The sequence below is a fragment of the Macadamia integrifolia genome, chromosome 1 (assembly GCF_013358625.1).
Source record: "Macadamia integrifolia cultivar HAES 741 chromosome 1, SCU_Mint_v3, whole genome shotgun sequence".
In the NCBI taxonomy this organism is placed as follows: Eukaryota; Viridiplantae; Streptophyta; class Magnoliopsida; order Proteales; family Proteaceae; genus Macadamia; species Macadamia integrifolia.
In genome coordinates, this window is record NC_056557.1 from 36,274,690 (window position 1) to 36,299,005 (window position 24,316).

At 37.5% G+C, this 24,316-nt stretch overlaps 2 protein-coding genes across 2 annotated transcripts in view; both read right to left on the minus strand.

The window, feature by feature from the left end:
- LOC122077125 (putative disease resistance protein RGA4) overlaps nt 1–22,795 on the minus strand; it is a 23,289-nt gene extending 494 nt beyond the window's left edge. The window contains exons 1-2 of the mRNA XM_042642935.1: nt 21,759–22,795; nt 18,551–18,554 (exon numbers count right to left, since the gene is read on the minus strand). Of these exons, the coding sequence (XP_042498869.1) occupies nt 21,925–22,707 (783 nt within the window). The 5' untranslated portion in view covers nt 22,708–22,795 and the 3' untranslated portion in view covers nt 18,551–18,554; nt 21,759–21,924. The remainder of the gene's footprint in view (nt 1–18,550; nt 18,555–21,758) is intronic.
- LOC122073769 (agamous-like MADS-box protein AGL61) lies at nt 13,196–13,873 on the minus strand. Its single transcript, XM_042638397.1, has one exon. It carries the CDS (start codon nt 13,871–13,873, stop codon nt 13,196–13,198), a length of 678 nt encoding a protein of 225 aa, XP_042494331.1.
- Nucleotides 22,796–24,316: the final 1,521 nt, after the last annotated feature.

Genomic DNA, 24,316 nt, shown 5'->3' on the forward strand with positions numbered 1-24,316 from the left:
TTAACATAGAAAATAAAATCCTAATTTAGCCTTAAGGAGGTTGTTTAGTTGGCAAAGACTAACACCTCAAAATTTATATGCCATATGTTTAACTCTCCTTGGGATTTAACAAAAAAAAAAAAAAAAAAATTACAAACATATAATATGATAAGAATGCCATTTTATACAATAAAAACCTTACATTTGATAATAAAAGAAAATAATCTAATCCTCACATAGAAAAAATATTTAATTGTAAAATAATTGTAAAATAATCTTAAATCTAAATGATTCTATCTTCTAATAATGAAAATATAATATATTTTTTTAAATAATTAAAATATCATGTAGTTTGATTAAAATACCCCTACATGCAAAATCCGGTCTAACATTAAAAAAATGATAATAATAATAATAATAATAATAATAATAATAAGAATAAGAATAAAAAATAACATACTCTATTTGAAAAAAACAAAAAAACTTGTGATCCATATTCTTATAGGGAAGAAACTACGCAATTTTTACTTACAAAGTAAGAAGATACATCCATAAAAATTACGTGATCATTATTTACTTGAAGTCAAAAAATGTTGATGAAAAATTGTGATCCGTATATACAAAGGTAAATACTCATTCGGAGCTAAAAAAAGAATATATTGATAAATCTTCAGGATCTGTTATCACACTGGGAATAGACTAAGTAAGATTTACTCATAAGGTCCAAAAATGTTGATGAACTCCTATGCTCCATATTTAAATAGGCAAGACTATTGTGATCATACCCACACAAACTCGGAAAACATTATAAACCTATCATCTGTACTCATATGAGGAAGACACTGACTGATGCTTACTCATAATGCTGAAAAATATTGTTCTTATTTTTCATGCTTTTCCTTTTCCTTCTTTTCTGTTTACTTCCCAGATTCAACAGTAAAAGCTTTTGATTGGAGGGTTGGGATTAATCAAAAGGATACCATCTTAATATCGAGCCGAACCAAGGTCCATACTCAAAAAGATTCTTATAGTGGAGATATTACGTTTTTTATAGATTGAATCACCACCTAAATTAGTGTCTAGGATCCGTCAATATGACTCCATGTATAACCTTAACATGGATTATTATAATTATTATTTTTTTCTTGATAGAAATCCTAATATGGATTAATTAAAATCATAGATGGGTACGTATCGAGATACAATCTGAGGGAGGTCTTAAGCACTCTAGCTTGCTTGACTTTATAGTCGACTTGTTTGGCTGATTAGTATTGGATACGTCTTGAAGTCACCACAGTTGGAAGATCACTCTCTGATCCCTGAGTTTTATAAATAGTGCCAGATCTATTAATATTTTGTTATTAATAGATGCTAGAAGCATGCATGTAGGGGTGTCAACGGTCCGGGTTGGTGCGGTTTCGGTCCGGTTCCACCGGTTTCGGTGTGAGTTTGGAAGTGACCGAAACCGACCCATTAAGGATTTATCGGTTTCGGTCCGGTGTCGGCTTCGGTGCGGTTTGGGTTCGGGTTGGTACCGGTTTGGATTTATTAGGTTCATTTCGGTTTGGATCGGTTTTTTAAACCGGTATGGAGCCATTAGGAAACAACCAAATGATGAATTGTTGAACTTCGGTTTCTTAAATCGATTTGTAACCGGGTTGGTTTTGGTTTTTGGTCTAGTTTGGATTCGATTTTCCATACAAATTTATACAAAACTATTCAAGTTTTGATTTTTTTAATGAATTTTGGAGTGTTTCGGTTTCTTACCGGTTTGTTTCGGTTTCGGTCTGGGTTTTGAGCCGGTTTCGGTTTGGTTTCGGGTTCATCCGGTTTTCGGTGCGGTTCGGTTTGGTTTTGGGGTTACAATACTCGAAACCGAACCGAACCAATAAGGCTTCGGTTCGGTTCGGTCCGGCCGGTTTTACCGATTCGGTTTAGGAATTGACACCCCTACATGCATGCAATAAATTTACTTATAGATGAATTCTCACATTGAAGAGGAATTTCTCCAAAATCGAGCAATTTGTTGGAATTAGGATTTGGTCCTATTTATAATTGAGGGGTCCCACTCTGTTTTATGGAAGTTTTCCAAGAAGAATCATCCCAATTCATTAGATCTTGAGGAGATATCTCATTTTGAGCTTTATGTTTCATTTAATTTTAAAAAAATAAAACCAAGATAGAAAAAAAAAAGGCACAATAAGGTGCGAAAACCAATGAATGACATATGATCATGTCGTGCATGTCATTGATAAGATCAGTTGAGGTAGGGAGTAGACAAAATCAATAAACCTATAAAAAAAAAAACTGAAAGCCCAACTAACATTGGAGTGGAGCACCTCAAAACAAATAATTAACCCTGTTTTAATGATGCATAATAGACAAACAGTTGCTTCCTTGGTCAAAGATCTTTTGAAGTATTCTAAAGTAAATGCGAAAATCAAGACCCAATTTATAGTTAAATTGAAATATTTTAAAATCCTCTCTCAAGTATGGCTGCTGCATTTTTGAAAATAGAATTTAACGAAATAACAAGCAAATGAGCTCATTTTCAAACCATTTTATAATACAAGGGTTATTAGAGTAAAAACCATCAAACCATGAAAAATGGATTGATTTCAAGGTTGTTTACTAGTCAACCATACTGCTATTTTCAAAATTTCTCCAAGATAATTCAAGTTGTTAATTCGAGGCTAGAGAAGACCACCTTAACCATAATCGTTTCAAACATCCATAAGGTGACCAAATGAGTCCTTTATGTTAGTGATTCTAAATCTTAGAATCATTTGAATTACCTATAGTGTATAGAATACAAGAATGAATAATGGAAAGAAATCAATCACATACCCGTTGAGCGTGAATAAAGTCCCTAAATCAAGGTTGACGCTTGTACCACGAACTATGATGAAGAACCACGCAATATGGGTCCTTCTACTGAGATCTTCTGCAGCCTCTTACTATGGGATTTTATATTCTCTCTGTCTCTACACTAGCTCTGTGAGAAAGCAGTGCTCCCTAAATATTATTATGAAAAAATAATAGCTGCAGGGACCATGTATTCTATATATAATAGAATTCCTAAACCCTATTCCATTCCCACAATAGAATAGGGCTAGAAGTTTCCTAATTAGAGTGGTCCTTATTTTCTTGGGCCCAATGGGTCAATCAATATCAGTTAAGCCCACATAAGAGTCCTAACAATCTCCCACTTGGGCTACACTGATACTGATGTCTTCCCATTGACATCTGGCCAAATAATCCCAAGATTGAATACCACTCAAAACAAACTTTGATCCAATCAATAATCTCCATTATTGAACAATAGTAGAAAATACACCTCAATATACGGCATATAACTATCTAATGTTACAGACAACAGAAAATTATCAATTCAAATCGTCTGGAAACATAGATATAAGGAATTATATCATAACTGTGATCACATAAGATATATCCTTCCTTATAGGTCCGTTCCTGATCTAAAGATCAGCCTACCTTGAAAACCTCACAGGTAGAGAACTTTGATATTAATCAATACTTAGGCAAACCGCCATTTTCTTGTATTAATATCTCACTTTGGCATACAGCCTATGGTTAACAACCATCTCCATGGATTTAGGCTAAATACCGCCATAAATCACGAAACTTGGCTAAACACCGCCATTAACTGTGACATGTCAAAGTAAACCACAATAATCATACAACAATATGATGAGAGAGAATATAAATGAACACTATACTGGAAAGTAAACATCCTCAATATAGATTGTGCTCATAATGTATGATCTAACAAAATAATGCTTATTACAATACCACTATGGATAAGTAAACTCCCACTAAACAAGCATATCAAAAGATTCCATCACACCCATGTTAGAAACATGAGTCTTAAAAATTCCCACTGGAAGAGCTTTGGTCAAAGGATCAGCAACCATCTCTTCAGTAATAATATGCTCAACAGCGATCTCCCCAGCGTTGATCTTCTCGCGAACCACAAGATATTTAATCTCAATGTGTTTGGAGCTGCTAGATCTCTTGTTATTCTTTGCAAAGAAAACAGCAGAAATATTGTCACACCACAAATGCAAAGGCTTAGAGATGGAATCTATAACTTTCAGTTCAGATATAAAATTTCTCAGCCACACTTCCTGCTTGGTAGCTTCATAAAGTGCCACAAACTCAGCTTGCATAGTGGATGAAGCTAAAATAGTTTGTTTGGCACTCTTCCAAGAAATAGCTCCTCCTCCCAATATAAAAATGTATCCAGAGGTAGACTTTCTATCATCAGTACACCCACTGAAGTCCGAGTCAGAATACCCCACAACTTCAAATTTTTCTGATTTACTGAACACTAGCTTGAAGTCCTTTGTCCGCTGTAAATAGCGCATGACCTTTTTTGCTGCAGTCCAATGAGCCAAACCAGCATCAGATTGAAACCTGCCAAGTACACTAATTGCAAAGGCAATGTCAGGGCGAGTACAAACTTGTGCATACATCAAACTTCCAACGGCAGAGGCATAAGGCTTGTCATTCATTGAGCTCCTCTCAATATCATTCTTTGGACATTGTTGCTTGTTCAACTTGTCTCCTTTACTGATGGGTGCTTCACCACCAGAACATTTAGACATGTTAAACCTCTTTAAAACTTTATCAAGATATGCCTGTTGTGATAGCCCAAGTAACCCCCGCGGCCTATCACGACTAATCTCGATTCCAAACACATAACTTGCTTCACCCATGTTCTTCATTTCAAAGTTTTCTGAAAGAAAACCCTTGGTCTCCATCAATAAGGTTTTGTTGCTGCTAGCCAACAGAATGTCATCCACATAGAGCACAAGAAAGATGAAACTACTCCCACTGAGTTTCAGATATATGCACTGATCGATTGGATTCTCTACAAAACCAAAAGAAGTCACAACTCGATCAAATTTTAAGTACCATTGTCGAGATGCTTGCTTTAACCCATAAAGAGACTTTTTCAGCATACAAACAAAGTCCTCTTTACCATTTTCCTCAAAACCTTCAGGTTGTCTCATGTACACCTTCTCTGACAGCTCTCCATTCAGAAATGCTGTTTTCACATCCATCTGATGTAACTCTAGGTCAAAATGGGCAACAATGGCCATGATAATTCTGAATGAGTCCTTTGATGAGACAGGTGAGAAGGTTTCCTTGTAATCTATCCCCTCTCGCTGAGTAAAACCCTTTGCCACGAGTCTAGCTTTGTAGCGTTCTACTCTACCTTGAGAATCTGTCTTGGTTTTGAAAACCCACTTAGATGCAATAGCCTTACAATCCTTTGGAATTTGCACTAATTCCCATACTCCATTGTTGCTAATGGATAACAGCTCTTCCTTCATTGCTTCTACCCATTTGTCTGAATGCTTATGATTAACTGCTTGAAGAAAAGTAACAGGGTCTTCTTCTTGTCCTATGTCAAACTCACACTCATTCAAATAAGAAACATAATCAGAGTGCAGAGAAGGCTTGCGCACTCTAGTAGACCTCCTTATAGGTTCATGTGGAAGCCTACCAATATTAGCGGTATCAGGAGGTGAAAGTGGGTCTGCAATAGCAATATCTGTCCCAACTTGCAAATCATATTCAATTGGAGTTTGAGTGACTGTATCATCAGACAGGATGGGATTGAGATCAATAAGTGAATTTCTCAACTCAACAGGTGCTATCTCAGGAGTGTCATACTCCCCTTCTTCAAAAGAGAAATTACGAGGAGTTCTAGACTCTTCATTGCATTCAACAAATCTAGCATGAGTGGTCTCTACAATTTTGTGTCCTGGACCAGGACAATAGAATCTATACCCTTTAGACCTCTCTGGGTATCCCACAAAATAGCAACTTGTAGTCCTTGAGTCAAAAACTTTTTCTTGAGGGTTAAAGACTTTGGCTTCTGCTTGACATCCCCACACTCGCAAGTGTCTAAGGCTAGGTATTCTGCTACTCCAGAGTTCATAGGGAGTCTTATTCACAGATTTGCTTGGCACTCTATTGAGAAGGTAAACAGCAGTTTTAAGTGCCTCTCCCCATAAGGATTCTGGTAAGGTGGTATTGCTCACCATAGAACGGACCATGTCTTTCAGAGTACGATTTCTTCTTTCAGCTACTCCATTCTGCTGAGGTGTTCCAGGCATGGAATATTGAGGAGCTATCCCATGTTCTTGCAAGAATTTTGCAAAAGGACCAAGCAACTGCTCAAAATCACCACTTCTCCCATAATATTCTCCACCCCTGTCGGATCTGACCACTTTGATCTTCTTGGAGTGGAAAAGTTTAACTTCAGCTTTAAAAATCTTGAAAACATCTAGAGCACTAGATTTCTCACTGATAAGGAAGACATACCCATATCTTGACCAATCATCAATAAAAGTTATGAAATAACGGTGCCCAGTGAGTGTAGGGACAGTAAAAGGCCCACAGATGTCAGTGTGAATGAGGTCTAATACTTCAATGCTGCGAGTAGCATCCTTTTTCCTGGAGATTGTCATCTTTCCCTTAATGCAATCTATACATGTTTCCATGTCCTGAAAATCAATATCTTTTAATATCCCTTCCTTTACCAATCTTTTCATCCTCTTGATTGAAATATGACCCAACCTTCTATGCCACAACATGGAGGATTTCTCATCAATCAGAGACCGTTTCACTCTCACATTCAGAACCCATGAAGAATTACAATTCAATCTATAAAGCCCATCAACAAGAGTACCACTACCAATAGAGATAGAATCATGTAATAAACAAAATCCAACTTGATTAAAATTAACAGAATAACCATCTGAACAAAGTCTAGAAACTGAAATCAAATTCCTCCTCATAGAGGGAACATAAACAACATCCTTCAAATCAATAAATGAGTCTGAATGAAAAAATAATCTAATAGTTCCTATGGCTTCCACTTCAACTCTAGCTCCATTGCCCACGAACACCGTCACTTCATCCTTGCTTGGCACCCTCCTGTTTAGGAACCCCTGCAAGGAATGAGTGACGTGAATAGATGACGCAGAATCTAACCACCATGAATCAATTGGTACATTAATCAAGCAAGATTCAAAACATACTAAGGATAGATTCATACCATCATCCTTCTTTTTCTCAAGGTAAGTCTTCCTCTTAAAACAATCCTTCTTCATGTGTCCTTTGGCCTTGCACCAAAAACACTCTATGCCACTCATGTCTTTTTGTACCCCAGATTCTTTGAAATTTTGCTTTCCCTTCTTGTTTTTCCCTCCTTTAAATGGAGTGAATTTTTCTTTCTTAAAGAACTTCTTGATCCCTTTGTTAGGTCCCATAGATGATGAAGTCTTACCTTGAGTAAGATTGGCACTTTCAACTTTGGTCCTATTAATTGTTCCCTCTTCCTGGGTTACCACAGTGATCAATTCATCAAGACCCCATTTATCCTTCAATGTATTATAAGTAGTCTTAAGAGTCTTGTAGCTCTCAGGTAGAGAATTCAAGGCAATGGTGACCACGAAGTCATCATCAAAGTTAATACCTGTACCTCTGATCTTGTTTCCTAGGGAAATCAATTCCAGTATATGCTCTCTAGCACTTCCTACTCCATCAAATCTAGCCCCAGTCAATTGGCTCATGAGATCGTGAGCCTGTGATTTCTTAGAGCTATCAAACTTAGCTTTTATAGCAGCCAAATACTCAGAAGCAGTATCCTTTTTAGCAACACTATCCTTGATAGACTCAGGCAAAGCACTTTTAATAACAGCCAAGGATTTCCTATTTGCAGTGACCCACTTGTCATAATCCCCTTTCTCAGTTTGGGTACTGGTTGCAGTAGGTTCAGCTGGTTTGGTGGTTCTAGTACACAGGTCTAGGTCCTTGAGAATCATGTAGACCTCTAAGTCTTCCATCCATTTGTTGAAATTATCCCCAGTAAGCTTAGGAATATCAAGTACACCAAAACTAGAAGACATCCTGTTGAATATTTTAATAAAGAATATTCTATTCAACATACAGACATATATGTAAAAGAATAAGCATGTAACAATTAGCAAAATTAAACATTACATGCTCAAGTATCAATTACTTCATGAGTGTCAACCGGAACTACATTTCTGACCTTTGGGTCTGAAACATACTGGTCCACTCAAGTTTCTGCTATTACTGCGAGACTTCTTCTAACTTTCAAAAAGTACCGCCATCTTTGGATGGACAGCATCTTCTAGGTTGAGAAATCCTTATTTTTTTTTTTTACTTGTTTTAACTTTAACTTTAACTTTTCTTTGATAATGTCACCTTTGGGTGAACATTAGCAACCTTGCTACCAACCATTATTCTTTGTCTTTTCAAACAAAGAAGACCTTTGATTTGTATTCTATTACAATAAGGTTGAACTTTACCACTTTGGTGGATTCCACCCAATCTTACTGTAATAGTCTACAAATTCATTCCGGCAGCTAAAAGTGGGATTGTTTAACCATGAATAAAAAAAATATTCATAAACAAAAGCATGAACTACATTACCAAGAATAAACAAGTTCATATTCTGATATGCAAGTAATGTATGAGTTGATTTTCTTTCATTTCTTCCAATTAATAGGAAAATTATAAAGAATCATTAAACACCCATACTTGTAACTTATACAAAATAGATCATAAAAGTTGATCAAAACTAGGCTCATAATATATCAAAACGAAGAGCACGAAAAACTGGACTCAACGCAAAAAACCAGGGTGAAAAATTCTTCACCGTTTGCCCGTACGAGCCATTTGAAGTTACTGTTTTTTTTTTTTAGGGAATGAAAATCAATCCAATCAACCGGTTCGGGCAAATTAGTTTCGGGTCAAAGTTCGGGTCAACGACCCGGTCAACCTTTGACCGAGTTGGTCATGAGTTGACCCACTGCATCCCGGGTCAACTCGGTAGGGTTTCCGAGTTGACCCGGCGATGACTCGCCGCCGTTTTTTTTTTTTTTTTTTTTCTCTCTCCTCCGGAAGCCGATTTCCGGGGCACGTGCCGACGCGTCGGAGGTTTCCGGTGACGTGCGGCATACCCGCGACCATCTTCTCGTGCTCTACAACTTCCGTGAAGAAAGTTTTCCCATACGGGATCTTTAAGTGAGAGTAAAATAATGATTTTCATAAATAGAAACCCAAATCTTTTTTTTTTTTACATAATTTCTTGATTCTAACACCATAGTGTAGGCTCTGATACCAATTGTTAGTGATTCTAAATCCTAGAATCATTTGAATTACCTATAGTGTATAGAATACAAGAATGAATAATGGAAAGAAATCAATCACATACCCGTTGAGCGTGAATAAAGTCCCTAAATCAAGGTTGACGCTTGTACCACGAACTATGATGAAGAACCACGCAATATGGGTCCTTCTACTGAGATCTTCTACAGCCTCTTACTATGGGATATTCTCTCTGTCTCTACACTAGCTTTGTGAGAAAGCAGTGCTCCCAAATATTATTATGAAAAGTAATAGCTGCAGGGACCGTCAGTATTCTATATATAATAGAATTCCTAAACCCTATTCCATTCCCACAATAAAATAGGGCTAGAAGTTTCCTAATTAGAGTGGTCCTTATTCTCTTGGACCCAATGGGTCAATCAATATCAGTTAAGCCCACATAAGAGTCCTAACACTTTACACAGGAGATTCACGAATGGTTCAATCGAAAAAAATTAGACATAAAAGTTCTAAATGAATAGTTCACAAGTAATTATAAATTCCGTTAAGGGTGAATCTTGTTGTAATCAAAGTGGCGAAGTACTACAAACTTGAAACCTTCTTTTGATGGCTCTCTTTGTTATTCCAAAAAAAAAGTTGTTTAAGTTAGAACTCAAGGCCATAGCTTAGACTCAGCTTACCGTAGCCTGGGCCTAGAAATCTCAGCTATGTCATGTTTTGTGAGTTGAAAAGACCAGCCCAAGCCCGACTAGCCTCAAGGTGGGCTCGGACTCTCTCAGCCAAACTTGCCCCCCTATTAATTACATGCAATCAGATTTTTCCATCAATTAATTTGATGCAATCAAATCTTTAATCTTTACAAAACCTACAAAGGTGGTGCATGTCATGTTAAGTTGGGTTGACTTAGAAAATGTTGAAGCCTAACCCATCTTGTATTGGCCATTTGGGTTCAACAGCGCATTGGTCAATCATAACCTTTTTCAATCGAAAAAAAATTGGCTGCTGCCCAAGTTAGTTGCAACTCATGTTTGCAGCCAATGAAATGGAATAATTTATCTTTTTTCTTTGGGTTCACAAATATCCTCTTGGGATTTAGTACTTCTGACAATACCCTTATGGATTATTTCATTGGCTGTAAGCAGGGATTGCAACTACTTGACTGCAACTCGGCCAGCAGCTAAATTTTGTCCTTTTCTATCAGTCTCACTTCGACCCCTAAATTCAAAGTTCTACAAATTCTAATCATGTATAAACATTTGCACAAAGAAAAAAAAAAAAAAATTCATTTATAAGCATTGAACTATCAATTATGCCTGTAAGGTAATATAGGCTTTTGGTTGACCATTGACCATTGAACAAATATTTTTCTCCCGCTTTGTTTATTTCTATCTAGTGTGAGATCATTAGGGTCGCCATTGGTGATGTTATCAATTTCCTACACTAAATGGGTCCTTCTAGAAATCACCTCCCCTGTGTTTTTTGATGTGATTTCTCACATTGGCATCATAGGCAACTTCTCTCTGTTCATAAATTATGGGAAAGAAATTGATACACTATCTTTTTATATTGTTGTCATATACGACTAAAAGGGAATAAGAGTTATAGGAAATGTTAATTCAGAAAACTCATATCATTAAATGAGAAGAGAGAGATAGACAAAAGTGCTAAATTGGGATTTAGGCTATGTTGGAGCTTAATAGACAAATCAATTTGACTCCCTAATTCTTCTAATAGGGTCGGCGTTTTCGTTTTTTTTTTTTCTTTTAAATTGTCGAAACTTGAAAGAACCATCTGAGTGGAGAATTTTATTGCTACTTGGGTTGTAGGAGCTTTCCTCATATCCAGGCTCATAGCCAAAGAAATAGAATAATTCACTTCCTTTCTTCCACTAAATTTTATTATTTTCAAAATATCTTTCAAGATTCAATTTCTTTTGCCTGGGAATCAAATTTTATCACCCAACTAAGGAATGGATGGAGTCTCTTACTACATATTGTGAAACACAACAGTTCACTAACCTGGGATACAAATCATACTAGGCCACCTCTCTCTCTCTTACTTAGGTAATAACAAAAAACCATAGAAAGAGAATGTTCAAAAATAAAAAAGCAAAAACCAATTCCTATTAGGGGGGAATTGTTAACCCCTCAATGGCTCAAGAATAGGTTAACGATTATATAGCAAATTTGTCACCTTTCAGACACAAACCCTGAGGACCCGCTCACAAGAACTTTGTTAAAGGAAACGAAGGGTCTCCCTTAAAACAACAACTAATTGCTATATATAATGAAACCAATCAATTAAGCCCTTTAAATACCCATAAACATTTACTTAAAAGATTACATAAATCCAGCAATTCCTACAGAAACAATCAAGAGAGAGAGAGAGAGAGAGAGAGAGAGAGAGAGAGCTATAGTAAATAAAAAAAGCCTCAGCAATGGCTATGAGGAGGGTATTGATGCTATGCTTGGTGGCTATCATGGTATGCTTATTGCTGGTTGAAGTCACAAAAGCTAACACAGACACTGAAGTACTCTGTAACCCATTACTTGATAAGAACTGTCAAGTACCATCAATTCCTAAACCTCCTGTGGTAGGGGATTCTGGTGATCAAGATGATGAAGAAGAGCCAACTGATTTGGCAAAGAAGATGGCTAGCAGCCCACAGCCACAGAAGGATGTCCAAGTTGGACAGACACAACCAGATATTGGATTCAAGCCAGCTGAAGATATAATTGTTTTGGGTCATTGATGCATTAAGGCTTAATAAGGCCTCTACCATTGTATTCTCTTTTATTTTAATTTTTAAAAATTGTTAACTAGTTTGCCTAGCTAATGCACCCAATATCCTCCTCCATTGTCTGAAGTAAGAGCTCCCTCTAAAATTAAAGGTCTTGCTTTTATAATTACATATAATCTGTATAATTATTTAGGGGAAGTAAGATATTTTCCTCAATTTATTTAATTTTCAAGAATTTTATAATTGAATAGGGGTCATGTGAATTCTGGATTACCCACTTGAGGGTTCTTACCATTTGAGCAAAGAAAGAATTTGATCACCCTCATTTCAAGGAACTTTGTATCTTTGATATATGAGAGGATCAAAAAATTAAGGATAGAAACAATTTGGGGCGAAAATATCCTCAACCCATTTCTCAGGAAAAGAAAAATGACGCCTCTATTGATGTTTTTTCATGCATTCTCATTGGTCCTTGTGTACATTTAGGAATCACACTTCCTCATAGAAAACATTTTATCTTTTTTAATTTTTGAGAGAGGATTGGAATCTCTCATGCCACATGAACAGGACATGGGGATCTGATTTGATCAACAGAGGGTAAGGGTTAGAGAGTCCTACAGTTGGTTTTGAATCTTAACTAGAGATCCAATTGATGGTTCTAAAGCTTAGATCAGATCAATCAGTGTCGACTAGATTAAAATGATATCAGCTTTGATCGATTTTCGATTCTAATACACATATATGATCTAAGGGTAAAATCATAATAAAATTGATTTTAAAAAAATAGAAGTAGATCTGTCCAATAAGATCCAATCCAGGCCGATCAATAGATGATTTGATTCTCAAATCTCAATTTCTCAACTAGTAAATAATTGCCATATAATTCTTTTTTTAGTAAGTACTTATCATAAGCCAAAAATGAGCTCCTTATCATTCATTCTCTCCAGCTAAGCTAAGAAAATCCCACGTGGAAAAAATTTATGGAAAGAAAAATTTCAACCAGATTCTATTTTTAGAGAATCTCTCTCCCTCTCTCTCTCTCCCCAAAAACTTGGAAAGAAAGTAATTAAAATTTTGTACATGAATTAAAAAAAAAAAAAATCAGATTAGTTGCAGAGGAAATTGTAACTTGGAAAGAACTTACTATCAAATTAATGAAAGTAATTAAACTAAGAGATCCAACTTACAAGTAAACAACACCAATGGTGCACCAGATTAACATTAACTAACTCTATTTATTTCAAAAATAAATTAAACTAACTAGCTATACCCTTAACTGTTCAAATAATAAAAACCATATCCTTAAAGGTTACCATACCCAAAATCTAAATGAAACCCATGAGGAACAACAGTTGAAGAAGTACTCCCTTCATCCATTCTAGCAGGAATAACTCCCAAAGGAAGTGGATTTATTGCTAACAAAGAAGATGGTGAAGAAGCTTCTTCCATAGCCAAATCATCAACTCTCTTAATCACATTCTTCCTAAGCTCTTCCATGGCCAACCTATATTGTTTTAACTCATGCAAATCAAGTTCATCAATTGGTTCTTCCCACCAAAACTCTGGTGCAACTTTTTCTTTCTTCATCTCTAGTATCTCTCCTCTCTTCTTCTCGGCAACAAATTCATCGGAAACCTCCGTAAATTGCCGGCTAAGCTCGCGAACCACATTGCTCCGGTGAAGTGCCAAAGAACCACCACCACCACCACCACCACCACCGCCACCACCACCATCATTAATGTTCTGAATCTGATCAATATATTTATTAATCACAGAATTAACAGATAAATGGCCAAAGGAGTATACCTTACCGGCCGGAGAAAAGACGATTAAGGCGGTCTCAGCGCCACATAAGATGCAGAGCTCACTAGCTTTCTTGAAGAGCCCATTCCTTCTTTTAGAGAAGGTAACTTGTCTATGATCTTCGTTTTGAATTCTCTTGATATCAATCTTTTGACGACCCCTACTACTCTTCCCCATAATGAGAGAAATAAAGAAGGTTGTGGTTGTGGTTGTGGAGAGAAGCTTTTTAAGGTTGAGAAGAGAAATAAAGAAGGTTATAGAGAAGCTTTTAAGGTTGAGATGAGTTTAAGGGTTTGATTTCTTTATATAGAGAAATTGATTTAGTGAAAGTTTGATCTTATTGATTCTTGACAATCTTTTTTTTTGTCATAATTATGACAATTTTTTATATTCTGTATCTGATCGTGATAAGAAGAATGCTAATTAGTAACCATATTGGGAGCTGAAGATTTTGTGCAATTAGCCCCTTTTTTTTCCATGTTTAAATCAATCGTTCCTTACACTAGAGAGAGAGAGAGAGAGAGAACCCTATCATAATTCACACTTACCAGGACGTGTGTACGTGTGACGGTGTCATTAACTCTGGTCCTAGCAGCTACAAATCTATTCCCTCTCTCTCTCTCTCTCTCTCTCTCTCTCTCTCTCTCTCTCCCTCTCTTCTCTATCTACGTATATATACCTCATGCATGGGCTGGGTCCGGTACTGGCCATTTTAGGTCCATATTGAAGCCCATCCACTAAAATAAATAATTACTCCAATAAATCATGATATCTAATATAATAAATTATAGAAATAATATCCGAATTTTTTGTCTGATTTTTATTTTTGTAAATGAATAATTCTTGATTCTGATTTTTATTTTACCTATTTTTTGACCAAACGAGTAAATTAACCAATCGAGTTATTCCGAATAATTCTCCGTCTGAATAATTCCCAAATCCGAATTTACTAACTAGGGTTTTAACCTAATTTGTTTTCAGGTTGGGACTTATTTTATATGTTTGGGAAATTTTTTTACATCTTCACTTAAAAAAAAAAACCATTTTTTTCCCTTCTATTGATACTACAAAGGGGAGGGGGACTAACTGAGGAACAAGAGTCTCAAAAACAAGACCTCCCGGGTGCACTCCAACTAGTTGCAGTAAGTAGCTGTCCACAAAAGAACCTCTTGTTTGTTATGATCATAATCCACCAAACTTTTTCAAACATTGAAATGGAATAATGTTATCATCCATATTATTGAAAAACATAATATATATATATATATATATATTTTAGCTTTAAAGTTTAAAACCAGAACTGAATAAAAAATGATTCCATGTTTTGAAATCAAAACCGAATCAATTGATTTCGGCTCAATTCGGTTCTGTTTTAAACTCACTTTCGATTTCGGTTCTTGATTGACAACCTTAAACTATAATGGACTTTCTTTTACGATTGTTTTATGATCGTGTATTGGATCTTAGAATGGTCTGATCAGGCTCCTAGCCAATGTTCCTTTAAAGCATTACATGGGCAGGGAAGGTATGATGGTGAGGCAAAGGAGAAGAAGGGGAACTGAATATGATTTGAGGACCAAAGAAATTGAAGCAATAGAAGAATAGTAGTAGCCGGAGGTAGTGAAGCAGGGAGCTAGGTGGGGTTCCGATTTGGAGGAACAGAGTGTTTGACAATACTAGAGTGAAATGAAACTTCACTGTAAATAGAGAACAACATTTTCCTAGTGCAGTTGGTGAGCTGTAATGCATTAAAGCCCATGCTCACCAGGTATTCGAGCCTCTTAGCTGTTATTAGGGGTGCAACGGCCTGAACCCGCCCTGGGCCCACCCTAATCCCGAACAAGTATCAACCCAAAATTTTTTGCCCTGAGGGCAGCTCGACCCTGAAATTTTTGACACTGAGTCAGGGTTAAGGTAGGCAAGGGTTGATGTCTTTGGCCCTCCCAGCCCACCTTGAACCCGGCCTTGATTTTTTTACCTTGACTTTTGGCCCTGGTTTTGGCTCAACCCGACCCTAGTTTTGCCCCTGATGTTGACTTTGGATTTTTTGTTTTTTTAGAATGTTCTCCTCTTTGTTTAACATGACAAGGGTTTTGCGATCTTCAGATTGTTTTTCTTATTAGGATGATGATCTTTTTATTTATCATGACAAATAATTGAAATTTTTTAGATTATTTGCTTTCTTAGGATGATCTCCTCATGACAAGTAATTGTGATTTTGTGTTTTTTATTTTTTAGTTATTTCATCTTTTGCAAGGTCAGGGTCAGGGTATACCCGGCCCTTGATGGCAAACTAGGGTTAGGGTCAATAAAGGTCATCCCGCCCTGAAAAATCAGGGCCAATCAGGGTGGGTAAGGGTTGGGCCTGGGTTGAAGTTTTGCAGCCCTCAATCACGGTCAGGGCGGGTTTGGGCCCAGTTAAGGGGACTCAGGGTTGGCCTAAGGTTTTAAGAAGCCTGACCCAACCCGACCTTGTTGCACCCCTAGATGTTATCTACTTCCTCTCCCTGCCTACCAAAAATAAGATAAAAAGAAGTGTAACCATATACTATTGCATATTTTGTGGGTGTGAAAGAAATCTTCACGTTCGCTCCCATCAAATTTTTTTTTTTGTGCCACCCCCATCAATGCTATTGCATTACATTAAGGAGGCCAGATAACTCGAATTTAGTCTTAAAAGCGGAGGTAACCATACTTTTTTTTTTTTTTTGGTGTCATCCCCATCAATACTATTGCATTACATTAAGGAGGCTAGATAACACGAATTTAGTTTTAAAAGCGGAGGTAACCATATAACTACCTAGATGGGGGGTAGTTATTTAATGACTAAAAAAAACACGGAGTTTGGGTGGGTGAAAAATACTATTTTTGTCCTTATCACAAATTTATTTTAATCAAATAGGCCTGAAAGGCATGCCTCTTTTGTACCGTCTTTGTACGTGATTGGCATTGGTTTAGGGTTAACTTTGGCAATCAACCCTTTTTCAGTAGTTTATTGAAAACTAACCCCAACAACATTCTGAATTCACTACATGTATCTCATTTTTACTCTGTTAAGTTCTTTTTCTCCATTATTTTCAGCCATGGTTTTGTTAGTGTATGATGTCTTGTATTCCGTCGCAGTTTAATCCAGGGAGTACTAGTGTAGTACCTAGACAAGCAGGACGGCGGTCCCGCTAGCCGGTTAGCGGCCGTGGGGGTTGCAAGGGGGCAGGAGGCCCCCCTGCATAGCAGCGGGTGTAGGGGGGCGCAGCTCACCACTCGAATTTTTTATTTGAGGGCAATTGTAGTTTAATCCGGATTAGGGTTTTTTCGCTATATATTTGTAGCGAGAGTTTCTTTCTCTGTAATGCAAGCAATACTGAGAGGTGTGAGGACGAGCGTTGTAACCCTATTCTCCATTGATAATGAAGCAGGATCTCATCTCACCGGGGACGTAAGCAACCTTGCCGAACCTCGCAAAATCCGTGTGCATTGTTTGTTTTGTTTTTCCATTATCTTCTGCATCGTTTTAGGGTTGTGTTTCTACAAATTGGTATCAGAGCTCTAGGTTTCCGTTTTCTAGGGTTTACTATCACGATGGCAGGGAAGGGATTGAATGTCAAGTATGATATCGAGAGGTTTAATGGGAAAAACAATTTCACCCTCTGGCGTCAAAGGATGAAGGATCTTCTGATACAGCAGGGTTTGACGAAAACGTTGTTAGGGAAGTCAAAGAAACCTGTAAAAATTACTAACGAAGATTGGGAAGAGATGGAGGAAAAGGCGGTAAGTGCTATTCGATTAAATCTTTCTGATGATACCTACAATATGTTGTGGGTATCGAATCTGCACCGCAGTTATGGGTGAAACTTGAAAGCATCTATATGACGAAGTCCTTAACGAACAAGTTGTTCGTGAAGAAGCAATTGTATTCTCTACAGATGGAGGAAGGTACGGATCTATTAGAGCATCTTAACATGTTCAATCAGATCGTAAGTAAACTTGCAAATCTGGAGGTTAAGATCGAGGATGAAGACAAGGCGTTACTATTGCTGTCATCGCTCCCAGAATCATATGATCACCTAGTAACGACTCTCTTGTACGAGAATGAGACCCTTAAGATGGATGAAGTTGCAGTTGCTCTTATGTCCAATGATACAAGGAAGAAGGCTAGTAGTACAAAATCTCAAGGAGAAGGTTTTTACGGAGGTGACAAGGAGTAGGAAAGAGGGAGATCAAATCAAAAGGGATCTAGGAAGAGTCGATCGAAATCAAAAGGGCAAAGACAAAGGTCTCTTATTACTATTGCAAGAAGGAAGGTCATCTGAAGAGAGAGTGCTTAAAGAGGAAGGTGGACTTAAAGAAAAAAGGTGTAGATAAGGCATCTGAGGAAGCTAGCGTAGCTGACAGTTCAGATGGAGATGATGGAGATGTATTCTCTATATCATCAGGTAAGAATCAACCTTCTGATTCTTGGATTTTAGATTCTGGATGTTCATATCACATGTGTCCACATAAGGATTGGTTTGATATATATCAACCATATAATGGTGGGTCTGTCCTAATGAGGAATGATGCCGTATGCAAGACCATTGCGATAGACACTATCAAAATCAAGATGTTTGATGGGATAGTAAGAACCTTAGCAGATGTGAGACATGTACCAGAATTAAAGAAAAACTTAATATCTTTGGGGGCACTTGACTCAAATGGCTGCAAGTACATAGCAGAAAGTGGAGTTCTCAAAGTTATTAAGGGTATAATGGTTGTCATGAAGGGATAGCTAGCAGGAAACCTATATAGACTCATAGGGAGCACAGTTATAGGTGGAGCATCTGTGACTACAGATGCAGTATTTGATTCAAATGATACCTATCTGTGGCATATGCGGCTAGGGCATATGGGAGAAAGAGGATTGATGGAGCTTTATAAAAGGAAAATGTTGAAATGAGTAAAAACTTGTAAACTGAACTTCTGTAAATATTGTGTGTTCGGAAAACAGTGCAAGGTTAGTTTCAAAACTGCAAAACATAAGAGTAAAGGGGTGCTTGATTATGTACACAACGATGTATGGGGTCCTTCAACAACAAAATCTAAAGGTGGAGCAGAATACTTCGTGACCTTTATTAATGATTACTTAAGGAAATTCTGGATCTACTTCATGAAACATAAAAGTGAGGTATTCACTAAATTTAAGGAATGGAAGGCTCAGGTAGAAAGGAAGACAGGAAAGAAAATTAAATACTTGAGAACAGATAATGAAGGAGAGTACAAATACAAGCCGTTTCTAGAATTGTGCAAAGCTGAAGGAATTACACGTCACTTCACGGTTCCAAAGACACCACAGCATAATGATGTAGCTGAAAGGATGAATAGAACACTTCTAGAAAGAGCTCGGAGTATGAGGCTGAATGCAGGGTTGAGCAAGAGATTTTGGGTAGAAGCAGTGAACATGGCATGTTTCTTCATCAATAGGTCTCCATCAAAGACGATTGATTGTAAAATTCCTGAAGAGGTATGGACAGGAAAACCAATAGATTATTCTATTCTAAAAATATTTGGTTGTCCAGCCTATGCGCATGTTGAGAGTGAGCAGCGTTCCAAGTTAGACTCAAAGTCTAAGAAATGTATCTTTCTTGGTTTTAAGAAAGGTGTAAAGGGATTCAAGTTGTGGGATCCAAGTTCACAGAAAGTTGTGGTTAGCAGAGATGTTGTGTTTGATGAGTCTCATATAGTGAAGTCAAATTACAATTCACAAGCAGTTGATGAAAATAAAGAAGGTTCTACTGTGCAGGTGGAGTTAGGTGAGTTAGAAACAGCAAGAGAGAATGAGTCATCAAGTGACTTACCAGGACAACAGGAAGCAGTAGAAGTTCCCTATACTGTGGCAAAGGGTAAAGGGAAGCGTACTCACAAAGCACCTATGAGATACGGGTTTGAGGACATGGTTGCCTATGCCCTCACTGTAGGTACAGGTGATCCATCTTCCTACCATGATGCTTTGAGTGATGCACAACATGATAAATGGATGACAGCTATGATGGAGGAAATAGAATCTCTACAGAAGAACAATACTTGAGAGATTGTGGAAAAACCCAAGGGAAGAAAAATCATTGGGTGTAAATGGGTCTTTCGTAAGAAAGAGGCAACATCTGAGAAAAAGCGTGAAAGGTATAAGGCCAGACTTGTAGCCAAGGGCTATGCACAGAAGGAGGGGATAGACTACAATGAAATATTCTCTCCGGTGGTGAAACACACTTTGATCAGGGTATTACTTGCTTTGGTGGCCATGTATGATTTAGAGCTTGAACAACTTGATGTGAAAACTGCATTTCTTCATGGTGACTTGGAAGAACAGATTTTCCTGAAGGTTTCAAGGTGCATAGAAATGAAGACCATGTTTGTCTACTTAAGAGGTCGTTTTATGGCCTTAAGCAATCTCCTAGGCAGTGGTACAAGCGCTTTGATTCCGACGTGATGAAGATTGGCTACACAAGAAGTGAGTATGATAGTTGTGTTTATTATAAAGTGTCAAGTGATAATTCCATTATTTTGTTGATGACATGCTCATTACTGCAAAGAATAAACATGAGATAATCTCTTTGAAGTCTTTATTGAGTGCTGAATTTGAGGTGAAGGATCTTGGTGCCGCTAAGAAGATCCTTGGCATGGAAATCCTTAGAGATAGAAATGCAGGTAAACTTTGGGTAACTCAGAAGAGGTATATTGAAAAGGTGCTAGAGCATTTCAATATGGAAAAGGCTAAGCCGGTTAGCACTCCGTTAGCTGGCCACTTCAAGTTATCTGAAAGGGAATGCCCTACAACATATGAGGAGGTGGAGCAGATGTCTCAAGTCCCTTATGCTAACGCAGTTGGGAGTCTCATGTATGCTATGGTTTGTAGCAGGCCGGATTTGTCTCATGCAGTCAGTGTTGTTGGCAGATACATGAATAATCCAGGGAAGGAACATTGGAATTCAATTAAGTGGATCTTTAGATATTTGAGCAAGACTAAAGATATAGGTGTTATGTTCAGTGGCAAGGGAAGTTCTACAGAATTGACAGGTTATGTTGATTCTGACTATGCTGGTGATTTAGACAAGAGGAGGTCTACTATAGGGTATGTGTTTACATTGGCTGGTGGACCTATATCATGGAGGGCGATGCTTCAATCTACAATTGCATTGTCCACTACAGAGGCAGAGTACATGGCAGCAGTTGAGGCTACCAAGGAAGGAGTCTGGTTGGCTGGACTGGTTCGTGAGTTGGGATTGGAGTAAGGAGGTACAGTGTTACATTGTGACAGTCAGAGTGCCATACATCTTGCAAAGAATCAGGTGTTTCATGCAAGGACAAAGCATATTGATGTGAGATTTCACAAGATCAGGGAGCTTGTGTCAGAAGGCAGTATTCGCTTGAGAAAAATTTATACAGATCTCAATCCTGCAGATATGTTTACAAAGCCAATTACTACAGAGAAGTTCGAGTCCTGTTTGGACTTGATTAATATTACTCATTGTTGAAGATGAGGGACTCACCAAACAGGTGCGGGTTTGTACCTCTAATGAGGTACAATGATGAAGACGTCTACAAGTTATCTTTACAGGAGGCTCGACAGAATTCAAGCCAAGGTGGATGTTGGTGTATGATGTCTTGTATTCCGTCGCAGTTTAATCCAGGGAGTACTGGTGCAGCACCTAGACAGGCAGGACGACGGTCCCGCTAGTCGGTTAGCAGGCCGTGGGGGTTGCAAGGGGGGTAGGAGGCCCCCCTGCATAGCAGGGTGTGTAGGGGGCACAGCCCCCCGCTCGAATTTTTTATTTGAGGGCAATTGTGTACTTTCTGGATTAGAGTTTTTTCGTTATATATTTGTAGCGAGGGTTTCTTTCTCTGTAATGCAAGCAATACTGAGAGGTGTGAGGACGAGCGCTGTAACCCTATTCTCCATTGATCGTGAAGCAGGATCTCATCTCATCGAGGACGTAGGCAACCTTTCCGAACCTCGTAAAATCTGTGTGCATTGTTTGTTTTGTTTTTCCATTATCTTCTGCATCGTTTTAGGGTTGCGTTTCTACACTACGATCCTCAGTCCACACATCATCTAAGATGAGTAGGAAATGAATTCCTTGGATAGAACTAGTCAATTGACGATGCACAACCTCCCATGCAATATGATGACCACCACCTTGGGAGACAATATTATTCCCACAACTACTGATTTCATCAATAATATGCATGGCGACCTTCTATTTATCAAAAGGTTTAGACACGTGTACCCATATTCTCTTATCGAAATGGTTCTTCACCCTTTCATCATTGAAGGTGAGTTGGGCAAGTGTTGTTTTACCCAAACCAGGCATGCCCACAATGGAGATTAGCATGGGAGGGACATGATCAGAAACCATTTCATCTTGTTGACTACTGCCCTCACTTATCAACTTGCTTATTATGATATCTTTATCCATGTCACGACCAAACACCTCTGAGACATCAACAAGGGAGCTAGTTTCTAGTCTCCTCCTCCTCCTCGACTCATCATCTATAATTAATTCATTTCTAATAGCAGTAGTAGTCTGAATAAAACCAAACTTCTCTTTGTCACTTGCAATGTCATCTAGTTTTTCTTTTATATCCTTAATCTTATGACCAATGTCATGGCGCAAACCAAATTGCTTGAAACAAAAGCGAGGAGAAACAAACAAGTTGGCAGGGCATACCTTCTTATCATGATCATCGACTCCCTCTACAATTGATGATTTGAGAATTTCAGTGCCCCACTCATCTAACACATCATCAATGTCATAGGCTACATCTTTCAGTTCCTGTAACCAAAGCTGCACTGAATTTTCCTTCATTTGCCTGTCTTCAGCATCCTTGAGCAGAGCCTGGATTTTCATAAGAGTAGTAGAGAGCTTCTTGATGTCCTTTTTCACTCCCACGACCACTTGTACCTCTTGTTGGATCTCATTTTGGACGATCGTAACCAATTGTTGGATGACATTGGAAACAAGAGCATCGACAATGATCATTGTTGGTAATCTATCAAGAATTGAAAGGCCAGAGGAATTTGGATTCGTGAGAGATGTGTTCTTTACTGGGATCTGATGTTCTAGGAGCCATATTTATCTCATCATGGATCAGTCTTATCCCTGAAGAACAAACACTTAAGTGGATGAAAATGGGTGGAAGGCTGGAAGGTCACATCAGTTTTGAAGGGAAAATAAAGCCCATTGGCCAGTGAAGTGAACCACCGACGTCTGTCCAGTACCGGTCCACCATGAATTTTCTTTTAGTGCAACATGTGCCAGCAGCCCATCAAAATAATGGGAAGATACAAGAAAAAAAAAAAAATTAAGAAATTTGCAATATTTAGGTTATCTTATTATAATATGAAAAAAAAAAAAATCATTCTATTCACAACTATGTATCCCAGGAACCCCAAGTACTAGCAAGCTTTATATAAGGGTTTTAATTGGTTTGGTTCTTAATTAATTTATTAATTTTTTATTTTTTTAATTTAATTTAGAACTCCCTATGTATCGCAGATTTAAATCTTGAGAGTTAGATCAGTATTGGTCGATATCGATCAATTTTACCCTTAAGTCAATGTTGATACCCGATCCAAGATCAGCCAGGTCTTGATAAGATCAAGGTCAAGGCCAAGGCCAGTAACATTACTGATACTTAGAACCATATTATGTATAAATCAAAATTGAATAATTTTCATAACCTCAAATTAAAACTGAACCAAATCTAGTTAGATTTTATTCAGCTCCTATTATGTTTTCATTCGAATCAGATGCGGTTTTGATAATTCCATTCAAATTCAATTATATGAGATTACATAATGCGACAAAATTGATCCAAAAAAAGCTATACTTTTTTTTTTTTGATAATCAAAAGAGGGGATGCTCAATGGTTGTGATTGTAGCCATTAGGACAAGTTGGTGATGAATTAAGGGTATTTTCACCCATAGGCTACCAAAACCATAGGTTAAAAAAAAGAGGCAATGCTTATGCCTCTTTTTCTCATACTACAGGGGGTGTTTAAGTAATTAACACCCATTTTCTTAATATAATATTGGTGAAAGAAATCAAATTAATTTATATTATCGGATCTTGTCCTTCCATAACACTTCATTGCAGGTCAGTGGAAGAAATATGAGTGGAAGGTCACACCAGTTGAAGGAAAAGAGTAGAATAGAGATCTCATGTGACACATTTTGTTGTGTACATTCAATGATCAGAAACGCCTTGAACTACATGTTTGAATACTTTTTTTATCATTAGATGTACATTACACGTTCTATAACATTATAGAGGAGCCCCATCAAAAATAAATAAATAAATAAAATAACCCTTTACAGCAAACAAACATATAGAATTATTATTTTTTGAACACCACTTCAACTTGTTGCTAGCCAATCCGATAGCATAAAAACTTAAAAGCGCACACACCAGCTATAACTGTTGGATAATAAAAAGGTGAATAAAAAAAAAATCACCCTCTTTAACCCACTTGTCACTGCTTTGGTTTAGCCCATGATTATGATCAAATGTATATTAAATAAATATTTTTAACTGAAAAATTGGGAACTTTGACAAAAGTAAAACTAAGGGAAGAGGAAAACAACACCA